The sequence below is a fragment of the Hippoglossus stenolepis genome, chromosome 18 (genome assembly GCF_022539355.2).
Source record: "Hippoglossus stenolepis isolate QCI-W04-F060 chromosome 18, HSTE1.2, whole genome shotgun sequence".
Classification (NCBI taxonomy): Eukaryota; Metazoa; Chordata; class Actinopteri; order Pleuronectiformes; family Pleuronectidae; genus Hippoglossus; species Hippoglossus stenolepis.
This window is the reverse complement of record NC_061500.1, coordinates 19670458-19698386: the sequence shown is the minus strand read 5'-3', so window position 1 is coordinate 19698386 and position 27929 is coordinate 19670458. Positions and strand designations below refer to the sequence as shown.

Below are 27929 nucleotides of genomic sequence, written 5' to 3'. Positions count from 1 at the left end.
ATTTTTGGATGATAGGTCACCTCAGTGAGTCTTGTGTAAAGAGACAGAGACAGAGACATAGTTTATGTATTCGTTTATTGTCCTTTGTCTTTGGGTCCCTTGTATGGTGCAGTTATGAACTTAGCTCCTGATGAGAAAAGTTAGTCACACAATACACGAAAAATAAAAGGCAATAGATTTGCTGTTTCTTTAAACCTTCAAAGACATTTTGTGAAATATGCGTATTCACTTTTTTTGCTGAGCGCTACACGAGAGGATTGATGCCACTCTCATGTCTGCACTCTAAATATGAAGCGTGATCTGCTTAGTTCTGTATAAAGACTTGAACTATGGGGAAACAGATAGCATCTCTCAAGCTTTCTAATAAACAACCTACATTTTGTTTAAGTTCAGTCAATAAGTCAGCTTTAGAAGCAGGACACTTGCTGTTTCCATCTATTTCTAGTCTTTATGCGATGCTAAGCTAACCGGGTGCAGGCTGCAGTTATCATCAACAGACAGATATGAGTCACAATCTGCACCTGTAAAATTATTTGATGTATTAACATTAACATTCACATGTTACATCTTGTGTTTAATTCGTACTCAAACTGAAATGTAAAAACAACCAGTCATAGTTTTATGGTTTGTTTTCCAGCTGTCACTGTTTTCTCAGCGTGGAAACTCTCTGCACACCCTTCACCAGGCTCAGGTGGATGACCTCAACCAGCGTCTGTGCAAGCTCGAACTGGGTGTGCTAAAAATGATCAATGTGCACCGTTAATGATACCCCCCGATGGAAGAAGCCCTCAGCACCTCCATGCAGGAATTATTGGTATTTTGAATGTATTGTATTTCTGTCTCCTTCAGCAGGCCGCTGCAGGTTGGCTGCTTTGTCTGAACGGTGAGCCAGAGACAGGTCGACCAGTTCAGAGCTGAGATAGCAATCAGGTTGCCAGTTGCTGCCAGGAAAAGCATGCTCACTCAGAACCTGGCTTAGTCCCATCAGTGACCTCAGCGCTCTGTACATTACTCTGTGTTTGTTCTGTAAAAGTCAACATGTTGTTTATTTTACCTGTCATCCAGAAGTGGGTTAAATCTTCAACAGTGTCTACTGTCTGCCCAGAAAGAGCAGTGTTAATAATGGCACCTGATTTATTTTTTTGCAATTTTTTGCAATTTTTATTCATTGTATTAACAAACAAGTAGGGCATTTTAGTCTAGTTTTGTTTGACAGTTTTTTGTTCATTCTTAACTTTTAGGTTTTAACCATTTTGAGGCTTTGGCTGTCTTTAACTCACTTTACAACATACTGTCCAATGTCTGGGTTTAGCTTGAGAGAAGCGGTTAAAACAGATTTCCAGATTTGAAACCACTCATTCCTTCGGGAAGCCAATAAGCACCAAAGACAACCATCTGAAAGTAATGTTACATCCACAGCCCCTGATATTGTTACGTAGCTTATCTTCTTATAAATGTTAATGTGCTGTCCTGTCTATTTTTATGGTTTATCCCAGATGTTTTGCTGCTGCTCCCTTTAAATCTTTCAGTTTGTGCACCTAGCCCATGAATTTGTTTTCCCTTTGCTCTCCACTACATCATCATCTGAAGACGTTTTGGGCAGCTGAGCTGTCAGGAGCTACAAAGCGTCATTCCACCTGTAATGTTCAAAAATAACTAATGTCCATTCATCCACATATCAGATTATTGTTGAGTTATTAACATTTGATGAAAATCATATTGTTTTTATTGTTCATTTGCTCACTCATAATTTTCACGATGAAAAAAAATCATCACAACTTTTTGTTGACAAAGTTGATAAAGATCAAATGTGTGTTCTGAGCAATATTAACACTTTAATCCAATCTGTGCTGACACAAAAATACCCTTTAAAAGACATCCCACTACGGCATAACAGGTAAAATTATAATGTTTTTCTATTGTCCCTCTCAGATTTGCACGTGTAAGGTTTGGAGCGTTGGGGTCACAAATGGGTCTAAAGCTTTGGCTCTGCTCATTCACTATAAGAAACTACAGTCTTTGTATCAAAAATAGCAGTTTATCAAGGCGCTAGATAGATAGTGTGTAGATTTACACTGAGAGCTACTTTGCTGTGTGCTTGTTGAAGCTATGTCATGCTGTGAAGTTGAAGCCAAACAGAGATACAGCCACAAAGGTCTACTTCATTGTAACTATTCTGCAACACGATACGTTTCCTAATATTGCAAGGAATCTTCTATTGCCAGATAAGATGAACTATTGTTTGCCTCATCCTCTTTTCTAGATATCTTCTTTATGTTCAGTGCAAAATCAACGTCTTCTTTTAGGACTGTGGATTTTTGTACTTTTACCACTTTTGTTTATGTAAACCAAAGCGACTTGGATAGTTTGGCAAGAAAGACAAAAAAAAATTATGTAAATAATTCGACAGTATATCAAAAAATATTCATTAACAGAAATACATCTTCAGATAATCACATTCTACATACTTAGAAAACAAGCAATGCTAACATTTGGATGTTGCTTTTTCTAATAATTTTAGTGATGAGACTGATGTTTGGTCCAACACATTTGTATAAAAACCTAAAATACTGGACGATATGATGAAGTACAAAGTACCAGTCGTAGCACCTTGTTAAGAATGGACAGCAACGATCAGTTTGGTTGTGCTAGGCTTGTGGTCCTATCTGACAAGTTTGAGAGGATCTTAGCGACCTCTGTTGACGCCTCATTTCAGCTGCATTTCATGGCTTGCAGTTGTTCCTGGTCTTGAATAAAACAAGATAAGTGCCCAAAGTATCATTCCAACCATGAGACATTTTGCTGTTAAATTGTTCTCAGTTTATATGCGTGGTTCCTTCTTACTTCACATGCCTAGTCCATTCTTGAAAGACAGTATGGCTGTAGCCCACCCTATCAACCCACCCCTCTCAAATGCATAGAGTGCTGCAGGAATGAGTCCTATATTCCAGAAATAAGTTAGTATTTTTGCACTACCGGTACCTTGGCCCTGAAGTCTGTCTGTGTTTGTTTTTTTAATTTCATGAATAAATTACATCAGTACACACCCACTCATGATTTTTCTAAGAGTTACGTGTCTTACAAGTTGGAAGCTCGGTGGTGTTAAAGTTGTGTGTACATGATGTAGTTGCTTTATACCCTAACATTAGCCTTTTACTTCTGGGGATTGTATTTAGACTTCAAAAATGTTCTTTGGGGAACAAAACATGTATCATGAACTTTTGTTTTTAAAAGAGCTCATTACAATAATCATAAAATGAATGGTAAAATCCAATTGTTTATTTATTTTATTTTCTTGAGGGAACCAGTGTGATGTTAACATCTGCATTGGCTTATAAAAACACATCATCCCTGAAGCACTCTATTGATTAAATAATATGTGTAATCCAACCCTCATAGAGTATCGGGTCCAAGATTACAAAGCAACATGACATGACAGTAATGTCATAAGGTTTCCATGAAAAAATTATCACAGTTTGAATGCATTTGTTGTCTCTTTTTCTCTCACTAGTGTGTGTGTGTGTGTGTGTGTGTGTGTGTGCATGCTAATGTGTGCTGTCCGTGTGCGCAGGTTGTTTGTATGTCTGTTTTGTGTTTTAGTTGTTGCCCTTGAAGCAGTACACTCCGTACAGCTTGTGCTTTTTGTCGGGGAAGCCGCTGAACCTGACGGCAGCTTCTGTGGGACTGCAGCGCCGGCGGGGGCTGGAGATGGGATAACGGACACTGCCATCGGCCAGCCAGCCAGCATCACAGCGGTCATAACCCAGCAGCTTCCAGGCGGCGTACATCTGGCCGACTTTGGCAATCTCAGCACCATCTTTTTGACACGCCCTGACGGCCTCGTCATAGGTCAGCTTAGAGGGATGGATCAGGTAGTAGAACCGGCCTAGGTAGATAGAAAGAAATGTAGATAAAAACATCATGTGCAATAAAATATGATAATAAAGCATAATATGTACAGAAAAGAGTAAATGTTTCAATCTACTGACAATAATCCTCTTATATGCAGATGACACTGTAATCTATACTCATGAGAGAGATGCTGAACATGTGGCTGCTTAGATGTTATGAAGAATGAAAAGAGTACAAAGTTGAAAAGGTGTTTGGTAAAACTTGTGGTGGAATACTCCAGTAACATGCAAAGTTCACTGGTAAAACATAGCCAGTATCACACTTACGACACATCTGGTTGTCTGGGCTAATGTCTGGATAAAAAGCAAGTATATCACCCATCTTACATGTATCAGAAACTTACAGCTGCAGTGGGTTTTTCTATCCTAAGTCACCTTGAAGCATGCCATCTATACAATTCAAGTGAAACCCACTGTTGGTTGAATTCCTTTACTTGTAGTAATGAAAGAGGGCTTGCATTGCAAGAAGACACATGTCAAACACAGAGACACTCCGGGCAAACTCAGTGAGTAACTTTTCTTTGTTCAGCCAACAGTGGGAGTGGTTTGACCCCTCAGCCTCCTTGTTTTCATAGGATAATTGTCCTTTGGTGAAATAATAGTAAAACCAAACACACAGTTAGAGAGTATAGTTAAAGTCCTTTACCTTTGTAATGGGAGGTGAAGCAGAAGACATCGTAGTGGTTCTTGTCCTTGTCTCTCAGGCCATAGTTGCGAATGCCTGGTACTGTGTTCTTGCCGCCGCATGGTTCCCTGGGGTTGGTGATGGGATATTGGACCGTGCCATCATTCAGCCAGCCTGCATTGCACCAGTCCATCCCTCCTCTCCATGCATCATACAGCTGATCGAAGGAGGCCACGATGGCATCCTGGTCATGACATGCCCGCACAGCATCGTAGAAATTGAGGTTGTAGCGACCCAGGCGGGGATAATATGGGAAGATAACCCCTATATGGAGAGTTGTGAAAAAGAAAAAAGAGAGCAGAGAAAGAGAAATGATTTACCTGCAGTAATCAGATACAACTGGTTCTGCTTTCGGACATGCTCTGAATTCTGAATAATTTCCTGACATTGTCCGGAGGGGCTGTATGTGAGAACACAAATGTTTTTTAAGAGTTTCTCCTGCCAGCCCCCTGGTAAAAACTCTGATAATGCCCCAATGAGAAAACAGCAGGAGATCCTCAGGAGGATACACTGCGAGCAAGTAGTTGCGATGATGTTTCAAACACACAACATTTACAAAGCTGAAAAACACATAAAGAAACAAATATCTCAGGATGCAAAAGCGGTGTTATGCACGTAGAAGAAACAGACGAAGATGTCAAGAGAGCTTTTGTTAAAAGGGCCCGATGCCAGTGTCAATGTGCTATAAACGAAAACAGTGAATTCATTCGTTATGAGCTGCTTCTGAATGCTGGACTACCTCTCTTCTGAACGCTCCAGAGACTTCTGTGTTGTTGTGAACGTGTCTGTCCGGAGAATCTCCTGCTGTCTGGACTCAATTGTGTGGACATTCTCTGCACAAGTGTTCACGTCTGAGAACTGCTTGGGATCCATCCTCTGGGCTTTTCAATTAAATCTTAAGATTGAACCTAATGACAGAGAGTGAAAGCACATTTCTCTATGTCAGCCTGCTGCCAGCGTTTCTGGTTTCAGGCAGTAACGGCTGATGTCTCTGGCTCCTCTCAGGCATAATGAAGCTGCTCTGACACTGATGTGCGCTATGCTTACAGAAAACACTTGCTCCTGACATTCCCCCAAGCAGTCTCTGCTGTTGGAGCTAAATTTAGCTCCACTGCAGCCTGTTACAATATAATGAAGTTAAATAGACGTTTTATTTTTGGACAGTTCATGAAACGTTCTCATTCTTCCCCATTGTAAAGACTTGCTTTACCCAAACATCATACCTTCAAGGTCAAGAGACACCACCACTGTTCCATCTTCCAGCCCATCAATTACTTCACATTTATATCTCCCGTAATCCTCCAGGGTGATTTCTGTGATGACCAGAGAGGCATCCATGGGAGAAGAGCCTTGTAGGTGGACCCGTCCATGGAAACTGCCATAACTTCTCTTGTGATAATCCATGACAACAAAAACATCCACCTAGAGCAAGATGAAGAGCAGTGAGTTCATGATGCCAAGATCCTATGCTCCAAAATTGAGTGCCGAACATTACTCCTGTAAAATGGCAAGGGGGATAAGAATTATGAAATCCAGAGCATCAACTGACAACTTAATAAAAAGATCAGCATGTGACTTTCTGTTAGGCAGCAGAAAATAGGGCTCTGTTCAGGCCTAAATTCAGATTGTGGTTAAAGTTAGAAACCGAGCACATTGATAGATATGACTAGGTCTAAAGAAAATCAGGTTTTTGGTTGGGTCTTCTAAGGGCACAAGTGACATGTCAGCTTTGTCACATTTAAAAAGATATATTAGTTTTCTTATTTGTATAAAGAAGTAATTAAATTGATTAAAACTATTTTGATGAATTGCACAAGTATCATTAGTTTTTGGACAAAACAAAACACTTGAGGTGGGTTGACTTATTATAGACTAAAGGATTATAGTTTTAAAATATATTTAATCAACAGATTAATCAGTAATTAAAATAGCAGCTCTACATTCATTGTTTTTACCACAATGTTTCTCTGAGGCCAAAAGAACATTTAGAATTATATTTTAGACCTGCATTCTTTACATTCTTCTCTTTTCTAGTGCATTGTTCACATTTCAACTGTGGATCAGTGGAACAGTTCCAGCTTTGCTTGTACTGCGCATTTGCATTGCAGCCCGTTCTCCCAGAAAAGGCTTGCTAAGGGCAAACTAATTACAGACAAAATGAACACCTACGTTCACTGTTAAATGATTTAAAGGTCCAGTGTGTAAGATTTAGGTGAAAAGGAAATTGAATATAAAAATAATCCTAGGTATGTTTTCACTAGTGGGTTTCATCTAAATTGTCTAAATTGTTCTTTTCTTTACCCGAGAATGGGCCCTTTATATTTAAATACTTTATATTTCCATCTGGAGCGGGTTCTCGCTATGGAGGCCGCCATGTTTTTTTACAGTAACCCAGACTGGACAAACTAAACATCTTTTGAGTTTTTATGACAACTGAAGGCTGCCACAGGTTCTCTTTCATGTTTAGAAGGAGAGGGTGAGATGAGGGGCATTTAGCTGCAACATGCAACTTCACCACTAGGTGTCACTAAATTCTACACACCGAACCTTTAAAAAAACCTTCACTGTCAGCATTAAACGTTTGTGACATACATGAATACAGGTACAATTTGAGAAATTGAATTTTAAAAAACATGACGCAGATTCAACTATCTGCCAGTAATAAAGTGACCACTAACCTCTTTCAGGTAGTCTGAGGTCAGCTTGGTCCATTTGATCCTCATCTTGCGATTGGGTGCCAGTGATTGGTCTCTTTGGATCTTGCAAGGTAAGGTAGCGTTCCCTCCTCGCCTTGACACCACCTTTGACTGTTCTGCCATCACCGAAAGTTGAGGGCCATTTTCTGCAACACAGAGGCACACTCAGAAATCCGAGACAAATCCACGTAAACAATGCACATATCAATTGCCACTCTGTGTGGACCTATGCTCTCACACACATTTTGAGAACAGTCTTATTTTGCTGATGAAATTCAATATATCGTTCTAGAGTATAAGTGTTAAAAGGAATAGATGAACATTTTGCAAATACTCCCATTTGCTTTCTTTACAAGGTGAGAGAGAGAGAGAGAGAGAGAGAGAGAGAGAGAGAGAGAGAGAGAGAGAGAGAGAGACTAACAGAGGCTGAGTGAATCAATGAGCTGTGTCTACCTTTACAATGAAATAAGACTTTGTCCACTTGAAGAAATAGAAAATCTATATTTGTAGTAGTGGCCCTAAATAAATCAATTTATGTGAAACACTTAGAAGTGTAAAAATATTTTGGTTTATTATGAAACTGGTCAGAAGATGTCAGCTGAGTAGGCAGTCTTTCATATGTGGCCCAGGACACATTCATGTTCACTCAGCTAAAAGAATGGCCACCAAACACACAGATCATCAAATAAATACCAACAGATCTGCAAACTTACTAAAAAGTAACAGATAATATAAGATATATAATAAATAAATTATCACCAATCAAATGAAAAAAACTAAACTGACTGAGTTTGCGCTGGTTGAGGAGATAATCTGAAAGTTATGAGAGAAACCTCAGTACAGTTTAGAGGTGAGGCTGCAGAGTGTCACTGCTGAGATGATTCTAATGGATGCTAATTGTAAGTCGCTTTGGATAAAAGCGTCAGCTAAATGACATGTAATGTAATGATTCAGGAGCTAGAGCTGAAGAAGCAGTTCAGAGGAACTGCAAACTCTCATGATCCATTATACACATTGGATCAATGGGCCATTAGCTCTTTAACCAGCTGGACTGATAAAAACATGCATGCTCATGCAGCAGGCAGAGTGACATGCTGTGCTGGTCAGGCAGAGCACAAGGAGCAAACCAATGTGAAAACCCTGTGACCGAGGCTGGAGGTCTCAGCAGCAGATCACATGCAAATATAAATACTCTTGTGTTCACAGGCAATTCTTTCATTTTGTACATTTGGTTTGACTTTTTGGTGATCACTTGTTTCCCCGGCAGGATGTCAGACAGTAGGACATTACTTAACTGCTCCTGGAGATAACATTTATCGATTTGTTTCACCTATCAGAGCAGCACAGATCCAATCTCAGGAGATATTGGTGTTAAGGGCTACCAGATCTTAAAGGAATAGTTCAGGAAGAGCTTTTCTGAGCATGAGTTGAGAATACCATGTGGGTAGGCTTTCAGTCTAAATGTATTTCAAATTCTAAAGAATAAATAAAAAATTAATCTGAATATTAGATGTCGGCTAATCAAGGTAAACAATGGTGGAGCCAATCCTCTAGATGCTGCCATTTAACCGCAGCAGAGGAAGATGGAGGGACTAACAGAGCTGCAGTCAAAGCTAAGATGATGGAAAACCATGTGGAAATGTCACATTTAGTTTCATGTGTTAATGTGAAAAATGTTCCAATCTCATTATCTCACACACATCTGACGCGATGATAAATCACATGATTCATACACGTCAGTATTTTTCCAATAGTTACTTTATTTATTCGTTATCTATCATTAAAAACAATTGTTTGTTTTTTCAATGGTTAGTTATTGTCTATTTTAGGGAGTGATTTAGTTTACTGTGTTATTAAATAGTTGGTAATTGGCTTGTATTCAATTGTTTGTTTGTTATTAATTAGATATTACTTATCTAGTTATTAGTTCATTTGTTGGTTTTCAGGCAGGGTACACCCTGGACAGGTTGGGTTTTTGGACTGGGGGAGGAAGCTCTAGAGGAAACCCCCACAGGAAGGCCCTGTCTGTCCTCCAGGTTGGAAACCAGTGAGACAACAGTACTACCCACTGCATTATACTGGGCCACTCCTCCTCTCAACATAACAACATTGAGCTGGGCACATATACAGTACAGCAGGATTCTCTGTAGTTTATTTTTATTGTTTTTGTCCTAAATGTTTGGGTGAAGAATCTAAACTTAAAAAAACTATTTTTCACAATGATTAAAGTGCACAAAAACATTTTCATGTGTAAATCCCCTCTCTGATAGCCAAATGAGATAGACAATCCATATCACACCAAGCCAATAATCCCTCACATAGCAGCCTTATCAGCGAGCCACAGGCACAACACACTGATAAACTGAGGAAACAAACGACACTGCAGAGTGAGTGTCACGAACGAAACACAGAAAACAATACTGGAAAAGGTCTCAAAATAATTTCTAACAATTCAGTTTTAATTGTTATATTGTCAACTTGTATAATATACAGTAGTATTGGTGCACATTACATAGTAAGGGCAAGACCTTGCAAAATCTAAGAGAAAATGGCTTGGCGACAGTGGAAAAGGAAAAGCTCCCTTTAAAGAGGAAGAAACCTCCAACAGAAGCAAAGTGAACGTCCACTCACCTGTGACATAGATGGTTCTGGAGTGCTCCAGTTCAGGGTACAGAGTGTCTAAGTCGTTGTCTGCTGCACTCAGAGAAATCAAAACACAGATCAGCACGGGAATCATCTTCACTCACCAACTGGGGTCTGATCACTGCAGAGACACAGAGAGAGGGAGGGTGGGGGGGTTACAGTTCAGCACGTACAGTAACATGATGCTGAGGACAGAGTTTTCCTGTAGTTATATCACATACTGTCAGTGCAAGACCCAGAGAAAGGAACGTTATTCATTTTGTAAGCATGGTCTGCAGCTCAGCTCAGTGGGATACAGTGTTTCTCTCTGCAGCACTGTTCCTCCTCCCGACAGAGCTTTTGTTACTGTGGCAGAGCAGAATATCCTGCATCCTTCACACTTAGCACATCTGCAGCCAAAAACACAACACCTCACATTTTCTTAACTAAGTTGCTCAAATATTCTCAAAACACAAAAATTACAACGAAATTATAGAAAACACAACTTGTCCTTGATGCACAAACCGGACGTCCCATGTGAGGCTACGCATTACACAGGACTACACATGGTGGCAACACACTGAATAACACCGCAATGCAAACACACAATCTGAGTATATACTGTACATACTGTGCAATAAATATTCTGTCATCCAGCAGCGTGAGGAAGCAGCATGTCCCTGTGACACTGACAGTCCACAACTTCACTGAGAGACTCTGCCACAATGCAGCGTCACCCCCACACCTCGGGCTTCATTCACTCTCACACACACACACACACTCTCACACTGCAGCCCATCCTCTACACACACACACACACACACACACACACACACACACACACACACACACACACACACACACACACACACACACACACACACACACACACACACGCACACAAATTCCAAACAGAACAGGATTCACAATCTTACTTCCACTTAAAGGGTGTGTTTTATGGAACTTCAGGGATGCCAGTAATGAAACTAAATTGTTTAATCGAATCCAAATCAAATTTTCTGTTTGTGTGTGTATGTGATGTTTGGAAAAAGAAAATCTAATCAATTCTCAATAATCAAACTTTCACCTTCGTGCGTTCCTGGTCGCTGAATACTCTTCAGATACTCTTGGCATCTAGCACGTATCTGGGCTGCATGCAGCCTGTGACAGTTCATATACAGTAGATGGTGCATTCATGTGGTGTCGGAATAATCAGAATCATTAGTTCCCACCTGGGAGTGTGTATGTGACATGAATCCTTCCTGAGTCAGATTCAGTTTTGTTATTGACTTTATAAATGACCTTTTCAAAAAAGTTAAATGCAAACAGAAATTATTTTTGAAACCATCATCTTCATTTAAATAAGGGCAGCCCTGGACTTCCATAGTGTGCTGGTGTAAGGCTTGTGTGTGAGTTTGGTGATAGTATGCATGTGAGGGGCCAGTCATTTGGATTTGGTTTGATCCCTTCTACAATTCCCCCTCCCACCCTTATCTTCATTCACCCCCCTCTCCAAAATGCTGATGCGCTGCCCCCCCCCCCAACCAGGTGCAGTTCCTGCAGTCAGCAGAATAACCCTGCAGCGCATGCACACACACACACACACACACACACACACACACACACACACACACACACACACACACACACACACACATCACTCTTTACCCCTCCCTACCTGAAAATAGTCATTACGCATACCAGGATGGGGTGATAATGCGATGGAGCACGGGGAGTGAGTGGGGAAAGATGTGATGTGTCCTTTTTGAAGAGGAGAAAAAGTTTGAGTCAGACTGTTCTCTGCAGGACATGCAGCCGGGGAGCAGGTGATGTGTGAAATGAGGATGGAGGGAGGTGATGCCACAGAGATACAGCTAGAAAAAAAATCTACAGCAGGGATGGAGGGAGGGGTGAGGGCTGAGAGGACTCTGCAGCAGCAAAAATGATGCAGGGGAATCGAAGTTTCAAGCTCTATTAGCTCCATTAGCAGTTGTTAACTCAGACCTATTCAACTGTTTGTGAAGGAGAACCACCACATGGATAAGACATCAGCAGTATGTGTCACTGCGTCTGCGATCTCTACAAAAGGTCTACATGTGTCCTCCAGAGTGACATCATTCCTCGGCCTCCATCTGTGTGGAGGGTAAACAAGGCCCAGGTCTTTAAAGTCCAGGTGTGTGTGTGTGTGTGTGTGTGTGTGTGTGTGTGTGTGTGTGTGTGTGTGTGTGTGTGTGTGTGTGTGTGTGTGTGTGTGTGTGTGTGTGCTCTTTTACAGTTATCTTGGTGTGAACCAGTTTGAAAACATTTTGGGAAAGTGAGGACATTTTGGCCACTCCACATTTTCTGACCCACTTTTAATGGACTGTTTGGGGGTTAAGACTTAGGGTTAGAATTAGGTTTAGGTTAGGTTAAGGGTTAGGGTTCGGCATTTAGTTTGGATGGTTAGGTTTAGGGCTAGGGAATGCATTATGCCAATGAGTGTCCTCACTCAGATAGAAGTACAAACATGTGTGTGTGTGTGTGTGTGTGTGTGTGTGTGTGTGTGTGTGTGTGTGTGTGTGTGTGTGTGTGTGTGTGTGTGTGTGTGTGTGTGTGTGTGTGTGTGTGTGTTTGAGGACATATGTCTGGATCAGTTTGTGTCTGCAGAGCATTAACACATGAGGCACTCTGAGGGAAATGTTTTTGGCTGCGTATGGGCCTCACATACCTCGTGACCCCGGCCATCAGAGTTGTCAAGTTGTTGTATTATTCATTTATTTAAGATCATGTTGGGCCCTTTGGCCTTCATTGATAGATCAGTACAAGTGTGAAATGGGGAGAGAAAATGGGGAAGACACACAACAAAGGGGCGGGTTGGAACCAAACCTGCGGCCACTGCAAGAGGACTCAAGCCTCCGAATGCCAAGATTTATTTTTCTTTGTATTTCATTTTCCAGTGAAGATTCAAATGGATAACACTAGGGTTGGGGAATTTACAAGATAGATTCCAACGTCGGTTGTTTTTTTTTTAGGCCATTTGGCGATTTGTCAGTTAATTTTTTGGATATGATGGTCGGCCTCCGAAAATTAACTCAACCGCATAAATTGACCTATGAACTGGCGCTTATCATATGTTATATTAAATGTTATATATATTAATTAATATTCATACATTCATTCCTTCCTCCATCCTGACTTGCTCGCTCACTCTCACAGAGCGGTGAAGTGAGATCCGATCACAAGTGGTCACAACTCACCATATTTGCATTGCTGGTACTGGCTTGCAAATTTAAAATCAATCAATCATAAAATCAATCATAAATTCAGTTAGCAACTCAATGGAAAAGTTAAATTACAAAGCCAAAAGCAATAAATAAATTATTCAGATGTCCAGTTCTCAACACTCCAAGTGTTAGTGGTACAAATGCAAAAAGAAAAAAGAGGCTAATTAAAATACAGCATTCCAGGATCACAATGTTTTCTATAATTAATAGTGTTAACACATTCATCAAATTATAATAACACATATGGGGGACACTTAAAGATTAAGAGATTAAATTAAGAGACAAAATCAGATAACAAGTTGACTCACAAAACTTACATCACTCCAGTGTCAGATTATCATACTGGCTTAACTTGCATGAAACTTGCAAACATTCATGTTCACAAGCCAAGTATTATCTCATATTTATTTTAAAAAACAAAAACAAAAGGAGAGCAAGAAAAAGAAAACACTTCTCGCTCAGATGAGATCAGACTCAGTTACTGGTAAAGTCAGAAATAGTTTGCAGATGGAGCTGAAGTAATCTGTTGTCCTACAGAGAACAGAGGGACCCCTCCCAGGCCCTGAATGCCAAGTAAGTGATGGGATCTGTGACCGGGCCAGTTCAAACACATGCACTTACATACACACATCAATACTGTGGTGACAATTGTTTATTTTGAAAGGACAGCAATTTGTGTAGTCATAGAGTGTATGTGCTGGCATGTTTGGGATCATGAAGTCAGTAGAGATAGTAATATTTTTTCACCAAAATCATTTGCAAAACTTACAGATGATATCAGCCAACAAAATGACCCTGAAACCCTGCTGGCTCTTTTTTAGCCACTTTAGCAGCACAGCTTTAGTAAAGTTGGCTGGTCCACCACTTTGATTCCGACTCATCTATTACAGTACTATAATATGGACTGCCATGAAACACATTTTGTACAGACATTCATGTTTTCCAGAGGATGAATCCTTGTGACTTTGGGGATTTCTTGACATTTCTACTAGAGCCATCATGGGTTGTAATTTTGTGGTTTTAAACAACTTTTCAGACATGAATGTTTCCCCCAGAGTGAACTGTACAAACTTTGGTGACTGAATTTGTCCAATAGTTTGGTTTATGATCAAATACCTCCATCAGCCTCAGCTGTATACTAACTGTATTCCAATTGAGGGACCGCATCCTTATGCTACATTTGAAGACGGATTGCGTCACAGCCGTACGATTAGGCCCATTTCGAAGACCAAATGCGTCCGACAATGCATCCTTTCATTCCGGAGCAACAGAGGCTCCAACAGGTAGATCCTTCATGGGCCCCGGAACTCAATGCGCTTCGGTGAGGAACTGTGAAGATCGGACGTTGCTTACACTTTTAATTGTATCAGGGTTCAACACAACCGAACAGCTTGTGGTACATATTTTAAAAAACAAGGGGCATTAAAATGTCCTCCGTAGAATGCACCATCTCAGTTTAGTTCAGACTTTTCGGTCAGCAGGGCCCACAAAGGAGGCAGCTTTCGTGGTCTGCATAGAAGAAGAAGATGGCCGCTAGGACACAGCTACTGCGTTTAGTGCTAATTAGCACATCTTAGCATGCTAACAAAATAAAATTAGATGGTGAACGTAGTTAACATAAAAAAATCGTACACATGCTGCTAGCTTTTTGCTCAAATCACCATTGTGTATTCTCATTGAGCCCCTGCTGTGGTTGTAGATTCTTGAGGCATTTTCCAACCTGCATTGTTTTTTCTGGGTTGAATCAGATTCTGGTTTCTTGGTTTTTCACTTTTAGTATGATTTGCTTAATAATAATAATAGCTATAATTCTGGAATGGTTTAGTTATGGTGGGTATGTGTTCTGACTATGATCTGACTCAGGGTTAAATAAGTTTGAGCTAAATTAGCTCATCAAGCCGGATGCACTTCCTTGCCACCACAATGACTCCAGACATTCAGGTGGACATTTGGATCTTTATCATGTTTTTTTAAAGGATGAACATTATCACCAGGCTTTCAGTCATGAATTTCTCTTAAGCTTTATAGCTTCTGCTACCATGGTAATCAACATCCAGATCAGTCTTCAAATGCTGCATTTTGTTTGTTTGTTTTACCATATATGCATTATCACAAAAACCCCATGGCCCATGACTTCTGATGAAACCTGCATTCCGCTTGAACTATCCACAGCTGAATATGGTTCTAATCTGCTTTGACATTCAGCAAGTTGCTGTTCAAGTTGGCTGTCTCTTGTAGTGTAAAATGATCTCAAACTGATGTAATAATTTGTAGGACATTCAAATTATTACAGAAATCACAAAGCAACCCAGTGCAATACACTACAGTTCAGTAAATCCCATCAGACTTATTCTCAATGCCGACGCTACCATAATATTATACCATATAGTGTAATGAAAGACTGAAACATGTAGTACTATAGAGCACAAACTCAGCGCTTCACAGAACATGACATTTCCCTCTTTTCTAACTTTGAGTATTGTCATTCATGTGTCACAGCCATTCCAAATCAGTTTATTATCATATTTACAAACGATAATGTGGCTGCTTTGTAAGGTCAATAAGGTCCCAGATCTTGACAAAACTCAAATAAATCATGTCATTTACTGGCAAAAAAACTAACCACAACAAATGTTTGAATGTGTTCTCACAACAGCCACAAGGGTCAAACAAAATAAAACTGCTCTCACACTGAGGTAACATAAAACCGATTGGCAGCTGGGCCCTTAAAGGGGTTTCCACAGTTATGTGTACTGCTGCTTGCAATCGCTTATGAATCATTCCTTAAGGTTGCACAGTCAGTATGTTAACGTGTAATCCTTTGAGGTTGGGTGTCAGTGTGTGTTCCATGTAAATATGTAAGCTGTTTTAAGAAGTGGAACTACAGGATTTAAAAAGCCCCCTTTTAGAATGAGACAATCAAACTCTCAGGTTAAACCATCACAAAGAAATACAGCTGGCACCAACACAGAGTTTCCATTCCTTGTTTGGTTATGCTCTTGTCTTGAGTCAAGCGTTTCTGTTAACACCAGAAAAGCAATTCTTCTCGGTAATATGGTCCATTAGAGCCATGTTTATACGACCTTAAACCTCCTTTCCAGATGATAAACACAGAGCTCTTTCAGACATTAATGGCTCAATAACCTTCTGCAAGACAAATGTACACATGACAACTAATCAAAGTTTAGTTGTTTCTTTTTTTATCTTAACAAAAGACACATTAAATGGGCATGCCCCTGATTTTACATGTGAATGTACGTGCCCTGTTTTGGGGCTTTGTGTTTTAAAGACCCTAATGTGTACATGTGTCCTCTGAAACACAAAGCTATAGAGGGAGTTGTCGTGAATATTGATTGGCGTTAACAGCAGCCAATAGCACTGAATGTGCATCACGCCGCTGCAGCTCGTGACGAAAGCCCTCAGTTGTAGATTCCTTGTACACCAGATGCTATGATTTATAGTCATTGGGAGGGAGACACAGAATAATGAAATGCCCCAGAGTTCAGGATCCAGGGTCAAACGGTTGAAAGTGGATTGGTTTTATAACTTTTTACAAAGACTGAGTATTCCCCAGTATAAGGTAAATGGTCTGTATTTACATGGCGCTTTCCTAGTCTTGATGACCACTCAAAGCGCTTTACAGTAAAAGTTTTATTTTGGCATTCACCCTTTTGTTGTATGGGGGTAATTTGGGGTTCAGTATTTTGCCCAAGGACACTTTGGCATGCAGATAGGGAAGATTGGGGTTGAACCGCCGCCCTTCTGGTTAGAGGACGACTGCTCTACCCCCTCAGCCACAGATGCCCAGACGTATACCCCTCCTTCCACCTTTATAAAAGCCTGATACTGGTTTGATGGTTTGAACGAGTGAGTAGAAAACACGCCAACACCATGTCACCAGTAGAAGCCTGAACGTCTAACATAAGACAGGGCAGATGCATGTAAATTCAAGATTCACTACACTTGGCCATGTTTTTTCATTTGTTGAGAATAAGTTTGCACCATGCCTGCTCTTAGAGTGCCTGTTTCTGAAATCACCACACGTAGCAGCCAATCAGCCAAGCTCAGAGTTGCTCAAATGTAACCTCTTGCACCAATCCGTGTGTAGCTTCAGATAAATATTGAAGCAAGGAATTCAGTGCAGCGTAGAGAAAACATTTCCCAATGCACGCTGAGGTTACAGTTGGGACATTTCTCTGGTTGACTCTCACATACTTTCAGGGCAAATAAAACATTTGCTCAGCTGAGGACCATATTCATCTCACACACCCTCTTCTCATGAGGTTACATCCATTTTAATATGTTTTCAACACAATCTCTGTCTATAGGAGCATTTTAGCTCAGCATCAGTAATGATCCCCATCCATACTATTACACATGAAAACATATACCTATTGACCATTCACATACATTGGGCATGCGTGTGCCAGTGTAAACAGGAAGCTGATCGTCTACTCTGCATTAGGTTGCTTAGATACTGAAAATACTACAGACGAAAAACAACAATGGTAAAAGCAAGAGCAGGGATTTCTTTTTTGGACCGATGGTGAGGTGGAACTGTTACTGACTGTAAGTGTTTACAATCGAGTCATTACTGATAAGAATCAATCAGTAAACTCTGTAGAAGTGTGGACAGCAGGCATAAACGTAGCAGCCAGGATGTGTTTTAAACCTAAAACATATTAGTGTGGATGTAGCCTATTGCCGCTGTACTCTATCACCTCTGATCTCTACATTACATGCACCTAGTCCTACTGTGAAACACGATTTTCTGATTTGACCTAATTAAATCCACATTTGGGATGGTGCATTGCATGTCCATTACTTATGGAAGTGCATCATTACTTCATGTTACCCTTTCACATAGTGTGAATTTATAAAAGACAACTTGAATAACCAAATTTCAGGGATTGTTTATTAAAGAATGCGTCCCTGTCTTTCTTTGTGTCCTACAAGTAAAACTAAGCTGCGATTGGAAGCTGTGCTGCACATAGGGCCCTTTTACACTTGCCAAGTGTTTCATACCTGTATTAACTCTACATGCAGTCTAATACACTTTGATTTCCAGTTTAAAACTCCAAAATAGGACTGGATAAATTAACGCTTAATAGAGAAATCTGAGAAAATCGGACACAATTTTTTCTTCAATCCCTTAATCACACTTTTTCCAATCTGCATACATTTCACTGTTAATTATTACAAAGTTTTCAAGATTACATGAAAATTGGTGGAAGGCTGTGGTATGGGTCCAAATGTTTACTGTTTACCCAGGGTATAATGCAAAATCTGGCATATTTAGGGAACTGATATGATAAATGGTCTGTATTTAGGGGCAATTTGGGGTTGCCCAAGGACACTTCGGATGGGGAAGACTAGGATCGAACCGCCAACCTTCTGGTTAGATGACGACCTCGCTATACCCTCAGCCACAGCCGCTGCAGCTTGATTAAATTTAAGGGGACTGTTGGGCCTTGGCAGAGGTACAGTGTGTGCTCTGCTGAGTGACATTCTAGTTCATTAATGGATTGATTCTACGAGGGATTCAAAACTCCACTCAGGCCTGATAAAATGACAAGGCAGAAATACACGGCAACACAGCTGATGATTTTGCTTAAAAATGTAATAATTAAACACAAATCTTGCAGTACAAGTCACAATAAAACATTTAAACAGCAGCGTTATGAGGGATAATTTGGGGCGACAGTGTCTTGCCCAAGGAGCCAAGGATCAAACCACCAACACCTTTCTTTAGAAAGACAACCCGCTTTATCTCGTCAGACACAGCCACCTACACAAATATTTCATATAGGTACTTAAAAATCATCAAATTCTTTAGTTTCTAGCAAACTAGCACTTGAGAACATTCCTGAGGCTATTGACAGATATACGATGAAGCTGCAGAGGGGGATGAGTGGCCACTTGACCCCCACAAAACCTCCTTCAGAGGAACAAGAAATTATGTGTGAAATGTCAAAAAACCTCAGAGATTAGTTAGAGACCCAGGAGGACATGATAGAGAGGAGCCATGACTGATTAAACCAGATGTTAACTAGCAACGATGTGAAGTACATTTATGTTCAGGAGGCAGACACCCTCTCTATGTTTAAGAGTCGGCTTTAAACTTTCCTTTTGACATTTTCCTTTAAATAAAAAATATAGACATTGATAAACCTCTCCATTTATGTTACACACTGTCTTTTCTAATGAATGTTGTAAATATTGTTATGTTGTTGATGTGTTTTTCTGCATGCGGCATTTATTGCACTTCTATCAGTCCCGGTGTAACAGGCCAAATTAACCCCCGCCCAGATTAAACCTGGGTATACTTTGGCCCAGGCCAGAGTATACCCAGGGGATAAACTGTCCCTTCTATTTCTCCAACCAATATTTTGACATTAAAAAATATATTTAACATAAGGGGAAAATTGAACTTTTATATTGTAGCGAGGACTTGCTAGTCTTAGAAGTTGAAGTTTCAGGACGTAGTAATCTTTGATCTTTGTGGAAGTCTAATATTTTTTCAGTTTTTCTGGTTGAAGTAATAAAAGTCTATGTTTTAGAGTTTTAAGATTTAAGTCAGTTAGCTTTCTCACTTAACTTACCTGACAAAGCTGAACCCCCAATAAAATGTTGAAAAATTAAGTAATTCTTGTGTATATCACTCAACACTACTGATATCATGGGGGTATAATCTGGCTTGAGGGGTATGAATTGGCCTAGGCCATAATATACCCAGGGTATAATCTAGCCTAGGCCCCTTTAACCCCAGGTATAGTCCGGACTGGGGGTATACTATGGCCTGTTACACCGGGAGAGGAAGAGGGATTCCTCACTTGCAGCTCTCTCTGAAATAAAAAAGTCGAGGGAGCTGAGGATGTTGCACCTTATTAAGCCCCATGAGGCAACTTGTGATTAGTGAAGATGGTCTGTACAATACATTATCATGTACTGGCAATTGTGATTAAAAACAGCAAACCAAAGCCATTTAGTAATTGACCAAAAGGACATTTTTGACGTTTAGTAATAGATCACCAGCACTTGATTGATGGAACTTTACTAATAATAAACTCAACTAGCTGCTAGAAAGACATGGAGATGACAGCACAAGTCCAATCACGCTGCATTGTTGTAAACTGTGGTTCATGTCAAAAATGACAGACGTAGTGTAAAGAATTAAAAAACTTGGGTAACTGGATTGATTCTTTGACAAGTTGCATAGCACATGTACAAAGAAGCAAAATTATGACCTAGGGACACAAAGCACTACAAAGACACACAAATCACCCACAAAGAGACACAAAACAACCACAGAGACACAAAACAACCAATAGATAAACAAACAACAACAATGAGACACAAAATGACCACAGAGAGACACAAAACAACCACAAAAAGACACAAAGCAACAACAAAGATACACAAACAACAACAACAAGACACAAAACGAGCACAAAGACACAAAACAACCACAAAGAGACATGAAACAACCACAAAAAGACACAAAGCAACAACAAAGATACACAAACAACAACAACAAGACACAAAACGAGCACAAAGACAGAAAACAACCACAAAGAGACATGAAACAACCACAAAGAGACACATGACGACCACAAAGAGACATGAAATAATAACAAAGAGACATTTACAGCCACAAAGATTCATAAAACAATCACAAAGATACACAAATCAACTACAAGGAGACATGAACTTACCACAAAGAGACATGGAACAACCACAAGGACACACAAATCTACTACAAAGACACATAAACTCATCACAGAGACATAAAACCACCACAATGACTCACGTAATAACAACACAGAGACACAAACTAACCACAAAGAGACACAAAATGACCACAAAGCCACACAAAACCGGCAAAATGGTTTGTGGTGGTTTTGTGTCTCTTTCAGACGTTCTTTCAGGGTCTTACTCCTGTAAGACCCTGTGTGTATGTGGCACAGGCTCTGCTAGATGATCCGACAAGCACTATTTGGGATGACTGTGGAATCGATGTTTGACATCACATTTACACAATTACAGATAAACACAAAAAAGAGTTAACACAACATTTCAAAGGAGGCTGTTCTGGTTGTGTCATGTACACAGTGATGTGCTGCTGTCTAGGGGATATCTATCTGATATGACGTAAATACTCTGGAGAACATTTCAGGTCACCCAGCTGACACTGATACTCCTGTTAAACAGATAAGACTGTCACTGCAGAGATTCAGCTAATCGACACATTTGGTCTTTCAAAACAGTTCACAAAAGTTTCATCAAAACTCTGCTATAAATATATTATACATAATGAAGGAGAAGTTCTGTGACATTCTTTAAATAAACATGGAACCTCTATCCTGCCAAACACAGGCTTCATTTTTGGTACCAAACCTCTAGTGTGTGATGAGGCATTTCCTCTACTCACAACGCTTTTCCGTGGGCGGCTCTCAAGTTGATGGGAAGTGATGCAGGTAAGACGCTATATTCAGCACATGCTTTGGAAAAGAAGTCCGACGTAACCATGCACGCCGACATTTGTTAAAAGCTTGTACTGTATGCATTTGTATGTATGTAGGTGGGGGATCAGCTGTACACACACAGCCTGGGGTATTCACAAATAGCTCAGTATGTTTCCTCATTTAACAGCGCATGTATTTTCCTCAGTGGTTAAAGTGGCGGGTTCAAACCAGTTCACCGCCTACCAACCGATTTTTGCGTCACCGTCACACCACCTTGGCTGCTACAAAGAGTCCTTAGTCTGAAGCACAGTAGGTCTGTGATGGCAGGTTCCGTGGCCAGTGCAAAAACAAGAATCAGGAAATGTTTTAAGGGCTCTAATGACCAATCAGCACGCTCCATATGATTTCTTGAACTAAAATATAAAATGTAACAGCAAACTTGTTTTCCATTAATAGTGAATGTCTCCCAGTTACAAGGTTCAAAGCTATCTTATACCTCCATTGTTTTTAAAACTATTAAAACACACCTGTGAGCCGTACCGTTGCTCTAGGTGACATGTTCCCTCATCACCATTAACACTCACACTGTAGTTTAGTATGAGTCAGTCTCACACACACACACACACACACACACACACACACACACACACACACACACACACACACACACACACACACACACACACACACACACACACACACACACACACACAAATGAAGTAAAGGTTCCAAACCTATTCATCTGGTTTATTGATTCCAAACCAACATAGTTGTGCCAAGATTGCATTTTCTATTGATGAATCAGGGAATGATATTAGTTCAACAAAATTTCCCTTGGGATCAATAAAGTATGTATTAGTTTGTTTTACAGGTTAGAAACCTTGTAAATGAGGATCTGAAAATTGGTCCATGTATGTTGGAAAAACAATTGTGAAATGTTCTTGATTTTTGAAAGAACAAATCTTTATTTTGAAACAGACGTACACACTCCTATTGCAGTCTGTTATTTCACAGTTGAGTTGACTACACCCGATCTTCAGATGTTTGCCCAAACATTTGCGAGCTTGTGAATCACATTCTGGCAGCGTTGTCCCGCAGCTCGGATCTGAAGTCCTACACTGATGTTCTGAAAACAGTCAGGATCCGGGAGGCAGAGCCATTTGCTCCTAACCTTTTGTTTGCTCTCTGCTGAAGTACAGCCCAACCACAGACTGCTCCACCTATGACGGATGTGTTTGAGATGCAGCATGATATTTAGCCCATACACAACAATCAATTACTCTGATACTGTGGGAAATGTCTAAATGTTGACTCCAGCCAAGACTCTGTGGCTTGGGGTTTTGGATCGTGCTAGCAGGACATCTTAAAGATGTTGTCCACCAATGTGGTCCAAAGTGAAAGATCCCAACAATTACATGATGGATTATTGTTACATTCCCTTGAGACAGTCATGCTCCTCTGAGGATGAATTCTCCTTTGACTTTGGAGATTATCTGACTTCCCCTCCTTGTTTAATCAAGCACCTATCATCAGGTCAAATTTAAGTTTGTTCAAGTTTGAGTTATGGCAGTTGGTTAGTAGCAGTCTACATGTCCTTCACTTCATCTCCGCTAATATTTTAGTATACAGGGACAGATTCATTCCCATCTAAGTAGCAAAAAAATCCTGTCCTCAAGATAAAACCTCTGAATTTCTCAATAATGCCAGCAGAGCATGTAGACCAGACACCATTTTCAGGATATATGACACTCCAAGAGCCGAGAGTCTCAACACGTCACCCTCCTCCCATCGCTTACCTCTCTCCCCACGAAGGGTGGGGAGGTTATTTACAACTTTTACCCTCACTGAACCGCATCACTGTTTCTTCTAACTGCCTTCCTTGACCCTGAGGAGAGCCATACAGTTAAAGTTAATGTGTATCTTCATCCCAGACGGGTTGAGTGTTTTGAAGATGGAGATGGTCTGCGTATGCAGGGTTCTTTATCAATCAATCAATCAAATTTTATTTGTATAGCCCATATTCACAAATCAAAATTTGTCTCATAGGGCTTTAACAAGGTGTGACATCATCTGCCCTTAACCTTCAACAAGAGTAAGGGAAAAAAATCTAACTTTTAACAGGGAAAAAAAGAACGTAGAAACCTCAGAGCCACATTTATGCCTCCTCTCATAGTGTCAGAGGGGAAAGCCAGAGGTTAAGGTTCAGTACTGGTCACAGTGTCATGTGTGATATGAAACAGGTTCATACCGTGAGTTTGAGGGCTACATCTCTTTTCTCTCCTCCATGGGTTTCTTGCTTTCTACAGATGACTAGAAAAAAATGCAGTTCCCAAGACATTCCCAAGAGATGAAGTCAAGAGAAGATTACCATAGCTTAGTATAAAGACTGGAAATAGTTGGAAACAGCTAGCTTGGCTCTGTCCAATGTAGGACTAAAAGACTGTGTCTCAAGTCAGGAGCCGCATCCTTCGGAAGCCACATTTACATTTACACAGTTGCGCGACTAGGCTGTCCCGATTTGAAGGCTCCTCGAAATGCGGCCGACGAATGTGTCCTACCAACTCTGAGCAATGGAGGCAATGGAGGCAATGGAGGCAATGGAGACACTCTTATCAAACTTTGCTACTACATGAGGAAATTCTGCATTTTCGGGAACTTTTGTCAACAGCATATTGTTCTAGATCTGGTGAGGATTTGGAGCAGCATGACAGGAAGTGTTTGGGATTGACTCCAAATTTATTTGTGTATGTTCTTGGAAATGAAGGAACATGTCACCAAATGTAACAGGTGTATTCCAAACATTGTAAACGGTACACCTGCTCAACAGCATGTAAAGAATGTGTCTTATTGTTGGTGCTTTACAATTGACTTGCAATTCAACCAATATGAAATATGCTCTAATAGATCATTCTGGCTTATTTTGTATTTTGCCCTGGTACAGTAGGTTTGGCCATCAATCCTCTCATTCATAATAACATGGTGATAACCAAATGAATTAGCAATTGGAGAAATAACAGTGGACAAGTAGCGTTGTGTTCAGAACCCAGACAGCAGTGTTTTCTTCTACACTTTCATTTTTTCTGTATGCATCTTTCTCTCTGAATAAATGTTTTTGCTTCATTTATTCCTGTTAAACAGGAGAACGTTCAGAAAACGTGTCCTTGAGTGTTTGCAACACAAATAGTGGTGAAGAGACACACACACGCACAAGTATATAGAGCAACATTGCCTTCAAAGGTCCAGCCAGTAGCAAACACATCACCCAATACAACAGAAAGTTCTATTCATGAGGGAAATACAGAGACCTCTTCTTGATTAACACTTGAACCCACACAGCCCTGCACACAGCAGAAAAAACACACAACACATGTTAATGTGACCACACAGCCACAAATTCATTGGACCTGTTGTTTCCTGGTCACCACTAATTTACACTAATTGAAGTTGACTGTGCATGTGTGCATGTCACTGCACAGAATCACCCCTCTTTTCAATTGGGGGGTAGTTTGACATGATGACATGAGCCACTGCAGCCCACAGTCTCTGTGTGTGTGCGTGTGCGTGTGTGTGTGTGTGTGTGTGTGTGTGTGTGTGTGCGTGTGTGTGTGTGTGTGTGCGTGTGTGTGTGCGTGCGTGCGTGCGTGCGTGCGTGCGTGCTGGGTGGGTGGGTGGGTGCGGGGGAAATGGGTGGGGGTCAGGGTGGAGCCGCCAAGTCTAAGCCAGCACACACACAGAGAGGGGTTGTTGGGCTGAGTGTCGCTCACAGCCCTGATTTTCTCGACTCCAAATCTCTCGGGCTCAACTGCACAATATGGTCGACCACAATTATGTTTATTCTCACAAATATGATCGTCTGCACTGATGGATGACGAGGGAAGATAAAATTAGCAAGTAACATTTTTCAAAGTTTTACTTAAGGAAGCTATTTGTAAGTTTTGCAAAGAAATGCTAATTCTTCAGGGGAAACTAGACAGTGACAAGACCAGCAAATAATATATGAGGGATACAAGATAGAAATAGAAGCAAAACAAGAGTTAACATTTCCATTGCCATCCACCTCTGGAGACATGTCTTGATGAAAGTTTGATGCTTAACTTCTCTGATAGAGCATCTCCAATAAATTGGTAAAGTTGTTGATGCTAAAATTGGCTATGAAGCAAACGCCAAAACTTATAAAGCCCCTTTAGCGGTGCCCTGTGGGTTTTTCTGGTAAACAGTTATATTTGCAGTGTTTGTCACCACAACAAATTGCATGTATATTAAGTGTTTAATGGACATTTTTTAATGTTTAAAAACTGTGCATTGTCACTTTTTCTTCCATTGCCTTCCATTGCTTGTTACTGGGCTTGTACATGTTAATGTATGATGCAAGCAAACAGGCAACCACTTGTAAAACACATTTCCCTAAAGTTCAACCAGTGGTCAAAAACTCTGCGACGTACATTTCAGTGAAAGTATTACGAGTATTGCTAGTTATATGTGTACAACTGGAAGTAATGGTTGTTTTCATAGTTAATCTAGAATGTATATTTATTTTCAGTTTGTCCTCACATTTGAGGAGATGGGTTCAGCAACTCTTTGAAAACTGGCATAAACTATGAAGCCATTATCATAACTGCAGCTGTGGTCGTAGAAGGACACTGACAGTTTGTTGTCTATAGTCTATAAACATCTTATGAAGCACTTTAATGTTGTAACTATACAGCTGGAGCCAAGTGTTACTACTTTATAAATTGGATTCCATGTGTTTTTAATCGATCATATGCTGTAAAATCTAAGTAGAAAATAATAATACTTAAGTAAAGTCAAGTAAAGTACCCAAACATTGGTGAAAAGGTGAGAAAAATGGCAAAAGGGAGTCACCTATGAAGAGGACCCCAAAACCACCAAATCTGCCCTTTCCAATAAATCTAATACTGTGGTGGAAATACATATCAACACGTGTGTATCAACTCCACCAAAAGCAATTACTACACAGCATGACAACATTACTTGTTTTTGCAACAATTTGAGAACAAAAACACTTGGATCCACGGGGCATCAGCCAGGTCTGTTTTGAGACTTCGACTCTATCTCACATACAATCTGTAGTTTGCACAAAACTGCTCCACTTAACAGAACAAGCTGGGCGTCAATCCGCAGAAATCCATGATTTAAACCATCAACTTCACAGGCTGTCAACAAGTATTGGTTGACTATTTTTAATCAGTGATAACGTCAATGATTTAACTACACATTTGAATTCCTTTATTTTATATTTATTTATAAAGTATGTAGCAAAGCTGCTCTATGGACGTATTTTCCCGATGGACTTCTGCTCTTAGACTATTGCAATTATTAAGATTGTGATAGTGGTAGTGGTGTAATGTATTTGTTTTTGACAGTGTCTTGTTTTGTCTTGTACAATGATCTGAAGTTTTATAACATTATGTATTATTCTTACAAATACTTCAGACTGATTCTGAGTTAGTTACAAAACTGCTCACCTTTAACCGCAGTGTCCCTGGTTTGGCTCTGGCCATGCACTTATCTGTGTTTCATGGCACATATCTCAACTGTGGTTCTCCGCTGTGACTAAGATCATTCACCAGTCAGTAAATATGTCACCAGTCACCTCTGTTTAGCACGCAACCGTCTTCCAACAAGAGAGGGACAATAATTTATTGACAAGCATTCTTTACCGAAATATCTCTCCTCGTAAATAACATAAAAATCCTACTTTACCTTTCTCAGTGCTGCGCTGCGGTGAAAGTCTAAACTCTCCAGCGGTGCGGTCTGAAGCGCAGAACGGTTACGCACGTCAAGGTAAGACGAAGCAGGCGGTGTGGATGTTTCCCGTCTCTTGGCAGATCAAACCAGATCCAACTCCTCTGAGAGCTAGCGGAGTGTGGCACAGAGCTGCGACCAGACGCACGCCTCCCTGCGTCTTTGTGTTTTTTACGCACAGGGATGAGAGGAGGCTGCGCTCTGCCCTCCGCCAAGACGCTGACAAATGTGTGTGCGTGGAACCTCCTGTCAGATTTGCAGGTGTGTATCTGAATGTTTATACCTGGACTTAGATGTGAAGGATGAGACAGATGATCCTTTCGTGCCCGTGTCTGCAGGGTTTGGCAATTTGCCTCACTTCACTGCGGTGGGAATCCGCGGGACTTGAAGTGGTTCTGCGGTCTTTGGGTTTTTGTTTTGTGACACATCTCAACAGATGCATCACACCCATTTAGGGCAAGGTCTCACGCGCACAGCCCCGGTTGCTCAATATCTAATGACAGGCTTGATTTGGAGAGTGG

General features: G+C 40.5%; 1 protein-coding gene across 3 annotated transcripts; it reads right to left on the bottom strand.

Annotated features, from left to right (window-relative positions):
* Window positions 1-61: 61 nt before the first annotated feature.
* Window positions 62-27808, bottom strand: LOC118125512 (hyaluronan and proteoglycan link protein 1). 3 transcript variants are annotated; one of them, XM_035184177.2, is made up of 6 exons: window positions 27692-27808; window positions 9924-10056; window positions 7275-7438; window positions 5820-6018; window positions 4558-4860; window positions 62-3886 (listed from the first exon to the last, which is right to left on the bottom strand). In XM_035184177.2, exons 2-6 carry the CDS (start codon window positions 10027-10029, stop codon window positions 3597-3599), a joined length of 1062 nt encoding a protein of 353 aa, XP_035040068.1. In that variant the 5' UTR covers window positions 10030-10056; window positions 27692-27808; the 3' UTR covers window positions 62-3596. The 3 variants fall into 3 exon arrangements, with proteins under 3 accessions (XP_035040068.1, XP_035040066.1, XP_035040067.1); XM_035184175.2 differs by lacking the exon at window positions 27692-27808 and adding an exon at window positions 27367-27648; XM_035184176.2 differs by lacking the exon at window positions 27692-27808 and adding an exon at window positions 10546-10670.
* Between the last annotated feature and the right edge of the window lie 121 nt (window positions 27809-27929).

Coding starts and splice junctions, on each gene's coding strand:
- LOC118125512 (XM_035184177.2), bottom strand. CDS start 10,029: ATGATTCCCGTGCTGATCTGTGTTTTGATTTCTCTGAGTGCAGCAGAC. Junction 6,019..7,274: donor CCTCAGACTACCTGAAAGAG/GTTAGTGGTCAC, acceptor ATCTTGCTCTAG/GTGGATGTTTTTGTTGTCAT. Junction 3,887..4,557: donor CTTCACCTCCCATTACAAAG/GTAAAGGACTTT, acceptor CTATCTACCTAG/GCCGGTTCTACTACCTGATC.